This window comes from Watersipora subatra, chromosome 8, assembly GCF_963576615.1.
Source record: "Watersipora subatra chromosome 8, tzWatSuba1.1, whole genome shotgun sequence".
Taxonomy (NCBI): domain Eukaryota; kingdom Metazoa; phylum Bryozoa; class Gymnolaemata; order Cheilostomatida; family Watersiporidae; genus Watersipora; species Watersipora subatra.
In genome coordinates, this window is record NC_088715.1 from 62,911,935 (window position 1) to 62,921,811 (window position 9,877).

Sequence of the window (9,877 nt, forward strand, 5' to 3'; positions counted from 1 at the left end):
CATAAGGTTTATTGAGAGTTGTCTTTCATACGGTAAAATAACTCCAAATGTGCAGTCACATCTCCCTCTTTCCCCTTTCTCCCTCTCTCCGTCTCTCCCCTCTCTCTCCCTCTCTCCTCTCTCTCCCTCTTTCTCTCCCTCTCTCTCCCCCCTCGCTCTCCCTCTTTCCCCTCTCTCCGTCTCTTCCCTCTCTATCCCTCTCTCCCCTCTTTCTCTCTCCCTCCCTCTTTCTCTCTCTCTCCCTCTCTCTCTCCCCCCCCCCCCCCTCTCCTCCTCGCTCTCCCTCTCTCTCTCTCCTTCGCTCCCTCTCTCCCTCTTTCCCCTCTTTCCCTCTCTCTCCTCTCTCTCTCTCTCTCTCCTTCTCTCCCTCTTTCCCCTCTCTCCCTCTTTCCCCTCTCTCCCTCTCTCCCCTCTCTCTCTCCTTCTCTCCCTCTTTCCCCTCTCTCCCTCTTTCCCCTCTCTCCCTCTTTCCCCTCTCTCTCTCCTTCTCTCCCTCTTTCCCTCTCCCCCTCTCTCGGTCTCTCTTTCTCTCCCTCCCTCTTCCCCTTCTCCCCCCCCCTCTTTCTCTCCCTCTCTCCCCTTCTCTCCTCCTCGCTCTCCCTCTCTCTCCCTCTCTCTCCCCTTCTCTTCCTCCCTCTCTCTCCCTCTCTCTCCCTCTCTCCCCCCCCCTTTCTCTCTCCCTCTCTCTTCCCTCTCCCTCTCTCTTCCTCTCTCTCTCCCCCTCTCCTCCTCGCTCTCTCCCTCTCTCTCCCCTTCTCTCCCTCCCTCTCTCTCTCTCCCTCTCTCTCCCCTCTCCCTTTCTCCCCCTCTTCTCTCTCCCTTTCTCTCCCTCTCTCCCCCCTCTCTCCTCTTCTCTCTCTCTCTCCCTTAGTTCAACGCAACACTTGCGGATAGACAACATTTTTGGTTTTTCTGTCGGGCGTATGAAGAAACAGTTTTCAGCGTGTGCCTACTTTTGAGCAGGCGACGTATAGCTGGTCATGGCTGATGCAGGGTGACAGTAAGTCGATAGCAGCTGCTCTCTTTCTTTTCACAATAGCGTATCGCAACCCTCAGAGTACTCGTGAAAGTTCTGTAATAGTAAGTTACAGTAGGCCTACTCGTAGCTGGAAAAAAATTAGTAACTCAGCTGCTGAAGGAAATGAACATGACCCACTATCACGAACAGCGGCAAATTTAACGTTATTAAGTAGTGGAGATGTGGCAATTCATAGACAATACAACGTCATATAAGAAACGCTTACCTTTTCGATGTGGAAATTTAGTAGGTGAGAAATGCGTTTTTCCAGTGGCTCCAAGAAACAAACGTTTACGTGACCTTCTCGGTACACGTTGGCAGTAAATATTAGTTGCATGTAAATAACTACTCGTTAATTTATTTTATTTAATAAATAGTACATTTGTATAGCTGTATAGACACCTTTGTATAGGCCGCAGAACTCAGGAAGGCGCTTTTTAACACGGCAGAAAATTTGCTGTTTAAAAAGCGTGCTAACCGGGGATTTCGGTTAATGCGCCCGAGCGGTGAAAGAAAAACAACAGAATCGCCACACCTTTATATAAGCCTCTTGGCCCAAATTGTCAGAGAAAAGTAGCAGCTAATAGTCCATATACCGAAGTTACGATATTTAGTATTCATATTAGTTCGGTTGGCTTCGTTCGACCGAATGGAAAAAAAAAGACCGCTCTATAATTTATTTACTGTTACTACACATATTAATTCAGTTCGCTTCGTACGACCGAAATTCATACGACGATAAAAGGAAAGACCGCTCTATAAGGCGGACACTCAATCAAACAGACAGACAACGATTGCCGTTTATATAGTAGATAGAGAACAGCGTTTTTCTAGTGGTTGCAAGAAACAAATGTTCACATGACCTTCCCGGTACACGTTGGCAGTAAATATTAATTAGATGTAATTTACTACTCATTAATTTATTTAAAGAGTAGTAAATTTTATTTAATTCACTACTAATATTTACTACTAATTTAATTTTACTACTTACTCATAGTAATTAAGTTTGCTTCGTACGATCGAATCTGTTACAATCTTGCCACAATCAATACTCATAGAGGATCTATTCTTCAGCCCTGAACCCTTGTATATAGTACATATCAATCAATTTATCTTTGTATAAGCTATCCTGCATTACTTATTTGAAGTCATCCTCTCATGTAAATTTTCTTTTAACTTTTACACAAATAATCTCAAACTAAATATGAATTGTTCACTACTATCTTGCATTCAGGATTCTTCTACAGTTTTCGTTTTATTGGATAATATGCCTGCAAATAGAGGCTTTTTGTTATTTTGTTATCAGCAAAATAAAAGATTACTAACTAACGATCGAATCGAAAAAAAAGACCGCCATATAATTTATTTATACTGCTCATATTTGGGAGTTATCGGTGACTCAGTATATCGAGAAGACAACTCATACTATTAGCATATCAGTATTTATCGTCCATCCTACGATGAATAGCGGGTTACGTATTATAATAGAGGCGTATACTAACCGGAGATTCCCGTTAATGCGCCCTAGCGGTGAAAAAACCACAGAATAGACACGCCCTTATATAAAAGTAGCGGCTAATAGTCGGAAAAGTACGGTACTCTATAAAGCGGACAGACAGATACACAACGATTGCCGTTTATATAGTAGATATATATATATATATATATATATATATATATATATATATATATATATATATATATATATATATATATATATATATATATATATATATATATATATATATATATCTGGTTTATCAGCAATCTTAGCCTCTCTTAGCGCTTAGTATGCTAATGTTCATATGTTTGCCCAGATAATACATGCGCATGTATAAGTTGTTTAAGCTAATTATGTTGAAGGTTTCAAGAAAAGTTAAAAATAAAAACTTTCACCACAATCATTGATAATGAACTCTACGCATGAATGCACAGTTAAAGTTAGTGATTTCCATAGACCTCTATGTGGCAAACAAGTGTTGTGTAAGTCATTTGGTTCGGAAGAACAACTCTGAAGTATGTGTCTCTGTTTTCATAAAACAAATCATTATACTGCCTATGAAAGAGAGAAATAAATACAATTGACAGGCTGCTTGACTTTCTATTTTGTTATAGTTTGTCTACGTATAAATACACATTTAGTGACTGCCCTCCACATTGATTTATATAGCTATGAGAAGGCATTTAAAATTGGTTCAATGTAGTTTTAGGTGAATCGTAGGTATTGTGAATTGATGTATTGAGTTTTTCTAATTTTTTGGCTCTCCTTTCAGTTGCTCATAAACACGCCTTGTTAACCTTCATTCGCAATTTTTGAAAAAACAGCTTCCCTTGGTTTTAACCCACAGATGAGTTTGTAAATAAATTTTGATACCAACTCTACAAAGGAATCACATTGAATATTTATTGTTCATGTACTTTAATACTCATGTTCACTATTTTATTAGCTATATACTTTAGTATTTTCACTGCGTTTGATACTTTCGTTCCATTGCATGTTACTTTATACGCTGTACTAGGTGAGCACCCGGCGTTGCCCAGGTAATAAAAGTCTGCACAGAAAATTAATTTTTATTTAACATATAACAACAGTTAAAATTCTAACTTTCCAAATTCATATCATAAGAAAAGTGTTTTGTGCAGATCAAATAACTTAAGAGAAAAATAAAACAACTATAAAGGTTTTTAAATTTGGTCAAAGCACGATAACTTTAAAACTTCATATAAGGAAGAAAATGTTTTGTGCAGGTCAAATAAATTTAGAAACAAAATAAAACAAATATAAAAGTGTTCAAATGTAAATGTGAAATGATTAGCAAGTAATAGCTCAATTAAGTCTGCTTTGTTACGATTACAATAAAAGATGATTTGGTAATGATGTAATTAATACGAACTGAGAAAACAAAATAAGAATTTTGAATATGTTGAATTAATAATAACAGTTCATGCATAGAAGTGTGTATAAAAAAACATTACAGTGCCAGCAGAATAAGCTATCCATCAACACTTTGAATACGATGATACTGGTACTTCTCGACACTAGTATAAATGTAAAAATGGGATACTGTGTTTGTCTGACCGAACAGTGAGAGAATGTAGAGGCTATTCATACTTGAGATAATACAATTGTCCACTTAAAAAGTATTGACCTTGACCGCGATGCAGCAATTGAATCTTACAAAAAACCAAAAATAAATATTAATGAAAACATGAAAAAGCATCACGTTTCATAGAGTTAATAGAGTTAATAAAAGTTCAATTAATACGTCATTTATCATGTGCAATCGAGAAAAGGGTGTATAGAGTATGTAGTAAAAGCTATGAATTGTAAAAGCTTTTGCAGTCTCATGGATAAAGGATTGGATTGCAAAACTGTGGCTGCATTCTTTGTGAGTTTGAGTCCAGCAACATGCAAAATTTAAATATCAAAAATTTTAATAGCCACAGACAAACCAAATTCCAAACGGAGGATGACAAACCTAAGAAATATATACATGTATATATAGATTGGTAGTTGCGCATGTGAGGTGACAGACAACAGCAACAATTGCTTACCTATACTTTATTCCAGATTATCAATAGCTGACTGTAGTACATTTCGGTATAAGTATAATTAAACATTATAATTAAACAAACACAGAAAATATTAGAGATAATTATAAGGCACCAACAAAATGTGGCTACAATGAGAGCATAAATGTTTGTTTTGGGTTAAACACTGTAGAGGAAGTCTTTTTTAAAGCTCATAAACCTTTTTTAATTTATTTCTGTTCTCTAGTATTACACTGGTTCTTACTCTGGGCATGACTAAAAAGTGTCCAGTACATATGCAGATGTACCTAAAACATGTCTTTTACTGTAGCTAAAGTTATAACCCACGCTCTATTAACCAAAGCAATATTGACTCACTCAATTTCATGTTTGTCATTTTGAGTGCAGAAATTATTATAATAATTTGTTAGCACATCCTCATATGAATTATCAAATATTTCATCACATAATCAAACATTTACGTCAGCCTTATGTGAAAGATTTAAAGACAGTTAACCTGATATAACTTAGCATTAAGACTGTAAACATCAGGGTTAGCTAGAGTACAAGGAAGATTTGAAAAATAGTTTGCCCTAAACAAATGTTCATTGATGATACAGATAAATTACGAGTGTAACATAACAGTGTCTATAAATTGCAGGTGTTGAGTTACTATTAGTTATGAAAATGAAAAATTTGGAAAAGCTTTCTAGTCTTGGTTAAACAACGTCACTAAAGCAGGGTAATAAAAAGTCTGTGTTGATATGAAATCAAACTTGATATATAGAGTAAAACCTCAAATTTACCGCTATGGCGCTCTATTTTCTAACCCTTTTTCTATAGTAGTGGTCAATTGGAGGTGGCGTTCAAATAGAGGCTGCCGCTGTATTTGTTAAATGGCTCATCAGATTTTTGACAAGATAAATTTAGTTCTTTTACGGGCGAGCCGAACTTCGCCTATATTTTTCTTCTGGAAAAGCGATATAAAACCTTTTGGATGCGATAAATCTGCTAACTTACCTTTAACTTGTCAATGATTTCTTAATAAATATGCATAGACAAACTAAGAAATAGCTCTACCAGCTGATATATATTGCTTGCATTTAACCTGCAATGATATTAGAGCCTGTGTCCTATTAACCTGCAATGATATTATAGCCTGTGTCCTATTAACCTGCAATGATATTATAGCCTGTGTCCTATTTTCCAATTTGTTGGAGCTTTAAATTTTTATTTCTTTCCAAATTTAAAAAATATTTTTATTTTATGTTTATATTCACCAAAGTTGCATAAGAGCTCTTTGTACTCATTGACATGTTTGCTACAGTTTGTCGTTGCTATAATACTCATAGTTTTTATTTAGTTTTCTCAGTACATATTAATTGTATCAGTAGCAAATCATTTTTCATTGTAACCATTGTAGCAGAACAGACTTTATCTAGCTGTTAACTGTTAATATTTTCACATTCAAAAACCTTTACTATTATTTGTTCTCTCTTAATTTATTCAAACTACACAAAACCCTTTTTTAATGATGTGAAGTTTAAAAGTTAGAATGGTAAATGCTACATATTTGGAATAAAAAGTAATTTTTTGTGACAAATCTTTGTTATTACTCGTCAACACCAGGCATTCAGTAGCCCAAGTATAAAATTAAAACAGTCTATAATGAAAAACATTTTCTGAAAGTGTATGGAAAAGGTTAATGGAAATCACTAGCCTCAACTGTTCATTAAACCATAAAGCTGATTATCGATGCTTGTGGTATGAGTTTGTATTTCTAACATTATTTGATGTCTTCAGCGTAATTAGCATAAACAATTTATTATGTGCTGTGAGATGTGAGGCGTGAGGTGTGAGGTGTGAGGTGTGAGGTGTGAGGTGTGAGGTGTGAGGTGTGAGGTGTGAGGTGTGAGGTGTGAGGTGTGAGGTGTGAGGTGTGAGGTGTGAGGTGTGAGGTGTGAGGTGTGAGGTGTGAGGTGTGAGGTGTGAGGTGTGAGATGAGAAATGAGAGGTGTGAGATGGGAGGTGTGAAGTGTGAGGTGAGAGGTGTGAGGTGTGAGGTGTGAGGTGTGAGATGGGAGGTGTGAGGTGTGAGGTAAGAGGTGTGAGGTGTGAGGTGTGAAGTGTGAGGTGTGAGGTGTGAGGCGTGAGGAGTGAGGCGTGAGGCGTGAGGTGTGAGGTGTGAGGTGTGAGATGAGAAATGAGAGGTGTGAGATGGGAGGTGTGAGGTGTGAGGTGAGAGGTGTGAGGTGTGAGGTGTGAGATGGGAGGTGTGAGGTGTGAGGTAAGAGGTGTGAGATGTGAGGTGTGAAGTGTGAGGTGTGAGGCGTGAGGAGTGAGGCGTGAGGTGTGAGGTGTGAGACGTGAGGTGTGAGGTGTAAGGTGTGAGGTGTGAGGTGTGAAGTGTGAGGTGTGAGGCGTGAGGCGTGAGGAGTGAGGCGTGAGGCGTAAGGCGGGAGGCGGGAGGCGGGAGACATGGAGTGTGAGGTGTCAGGTGTGAGGGGTGTGAGGGGTGTGTGGTGTGTGTGTGCGCGTGTGTGCATGTGTGTGTGTCTGTGTGTGTCACAGACCTTGATGGCATCACCAAGTTTTTGTTCCTTATCAGGATTTTTCTAATTATTCATTGATTACAACTGCTTTATAATTATTGTTTTATCTATGGCTAAATCAGACATCATACTATTGTTTTAGCCTCGCTTAAAAAGCTATAAATACTGTGTCAGAGTAAAGAAACTAATGACATCACATAGAATCTTGTCTCGGAACTCTTATAATTCATTAAAGAAGACAAAGATCAGCACCTATGACTAGTTCTTGAAAGAGTTTTATTAGGTTATGTTTCTTGGTTTCAAAATAAACCTAATCTGTACAGTTCTATTGAGAAGGAGAGGGATTTCATTATCTCTAACTTTCAGATAGTACTCTAATCAGTGACTAAAAAACTGTTGCATAAGGAGAACGGGATTAATAATAACAGTTGGGTGATAACCTAACTTTAAACATCATTCAAAAACAATAAAAGTATCAGTACAAAAAAACAGGCGTCAACAAGTAAAATCATGTATATTAAACAGCAGACTGTCTAGGCTTGGTGTAATAATGACATCAATCATACGCAGTCCAACTTATTGCACACAGAAGCAAGTGTGGATCACAACCTTACAATAACTCCCATCTATTCATAGACACTCATCACTGCATCGAACTGAAAGTAAGAACTTTTTTATCAAGTTAATGACATATTGTAACAGAGTCGGGCTGCCCTTACCTATATGACTATACTGGAGTTAGAGTACTTGGTATTATCTACAAACTTGCAGGACTAGTTCAGATACTTGTGTGTCTTTAACCACAACCAAAAAATAGAATCTCTATCATCATTACCTTTTATAAGCTGAGTTATATTTTGTGGTGTAGACTAATACCTATCCATTACAGTGTGATATGAAATGTCTATGCTCTGCCTTCTGCCATTCAGCTGATCAACATCAACATACTACAAGAGTTACACTAACTTGAGTTACTGGGCAGCGCTGACATAAATCAACCTTTGGCCTGTCAGAAATGTAAATCAAAATGCATAAAATTAGCTAAAGACTGAGTTATTTTTAACCTGTAGCGAGCATTAAAAAAGCAATATAATAATAGTAATAATAGTAATATTTAGCTGTTAAAGTAGAATAATCATTCATAAGGTTACTGTGGTTGTTATCATTGCAGTTACATACCTTTTTTAAAATTTATATTGCATTTAAATACATGGCACAAGTTTTGTATTTAAAAACATGGCACAAATTTATATGAAAAAGTGTAGATTGAAAAAGCAACCTTCTATTGTTTAAATTGAGGAATATGTGACTATAAATAGTAAAAACATTATGCTTGTCTTTATCTTGTATTTAAATATTTTTGCATAATAACGAACAAACATGTTGACACAACATGTTTGTTTATGACATGTTGACATGACTTCTTGACATTTATTATTAGCTGCAGTGCTACTGCGCATGTGGACCTCATCATGCCTCAACGAGTAACTAGTAACTGCCTCAATTAGGAACTAAGCTTTATTTATTTTGTTTAATTCAATCAATACCATAACTATATCTTCATTTTTACCTGTTATATTTCCACTATTGATAAAATAAAATACACACATACACATACACACACATACACACATACACCCAAAAACAATCATGCGGAATAGTCAATGAATACACCAGATCTTCTTGATATACACCAACAAGGGTTTTTACCAGCATCTAGAATTCTACAGCTACTAGTGTCTTTAGCAAACTACAGGTAGATTCAATTTGAACACAGACTTTTTATTATTCTGTTTTAGGGATTTTTGTGACCCAGACTGGAGAGTTAATGTAAGTTTTATGTTTTCATAGCTAATAGTAATTTTAGACATGGGTTATGTTGCGCTTGTAATTTTTCTGTACCATAAATGAGTATTGATTTTGAGCAAAACATTTTTTAACTCTCGCTTGTACCTTAGCTAGCCCTAATGTTGGAAGACTTCCCGTTATGTCATATGAAATTAGCTGAGTTTCCTTAAAGCCTTTACATCAGAGTGAAGTGAATGTTTAATGATGTGAGGAAATATTTGATTATTCATACGAAGATGCGCTAACAAACTATTATAATAATTTCTGCACTCAAAAGGACAAACATAGAATCAACTGAGTCGCAATTGCTTTGGTTAATAAAGAGTGAGTTATAACTTCAGTTGCAGGAAGCACAAATGTTTTAAGTTGTATACATAGAAGAAAAAACATATTAATAGAGTTTAATGGACTATGCTATCAAAAAGATTTTTCAACTCTGTTTAATGAGAAAAAATTATGTTTTCATATGCAAACCACTTTTATTAATAATTTTTATCTATTTTGAAATACTGTATATCCTTGACAACTTTAACAATTATCTTGTTATATACTTTATGAAGAACCAGAATTACTCTATTAATATATAAGACTGACTCATCATAAAATTACTGATCTACAACTAAACATACTAATACTAAAGAGACTTTCAGGATATGTTCACAGTTGTTGATTTTAAAAGGTTTCATGCTATTAATGTCTGTGTTATAAAGTAAAGAATATATTTATATGTGTGGATTTAGAGTTTATAAGGTTTAAAGAGAAAATATTCAAAAATGGGTCATAAAATCAAAAATATACTAGAGAGTTTAGAAGAAAAGAAACCAAAAGCTCTTTCGTACCAATTCGGTATAACAGGTAAAATACTGATTCTATATTATTAACATGATCGCTTTATGGTTATCTTACATGATTTTACACAGTAATCTTC

At 36.0% G+C, this 9,877-nt stretch overlaps 1 protein-coding gene across 1 annotated transcript; it reads right to left on the reverse strand.

Annotated features, from left to right (window-relative positions):
- Positions 1-6,374: 6,374 nt before the first annotated feature.
- Positions 6,375-7,133, reverse strand: LOC137402827 (putative uncharacterized protein DDB_G0291608). The gene has a single exon (XM_068089336.1). The coding sequence runs from the start codon at positions 7,131-7,133 to the stop codon at positions 6,375-6,377; it is 759 nt and encodes a 252-aa protein (XP_067945437.1).
- Positions 7,134-9,877: the final 2,744 nt, after the last annotated feature.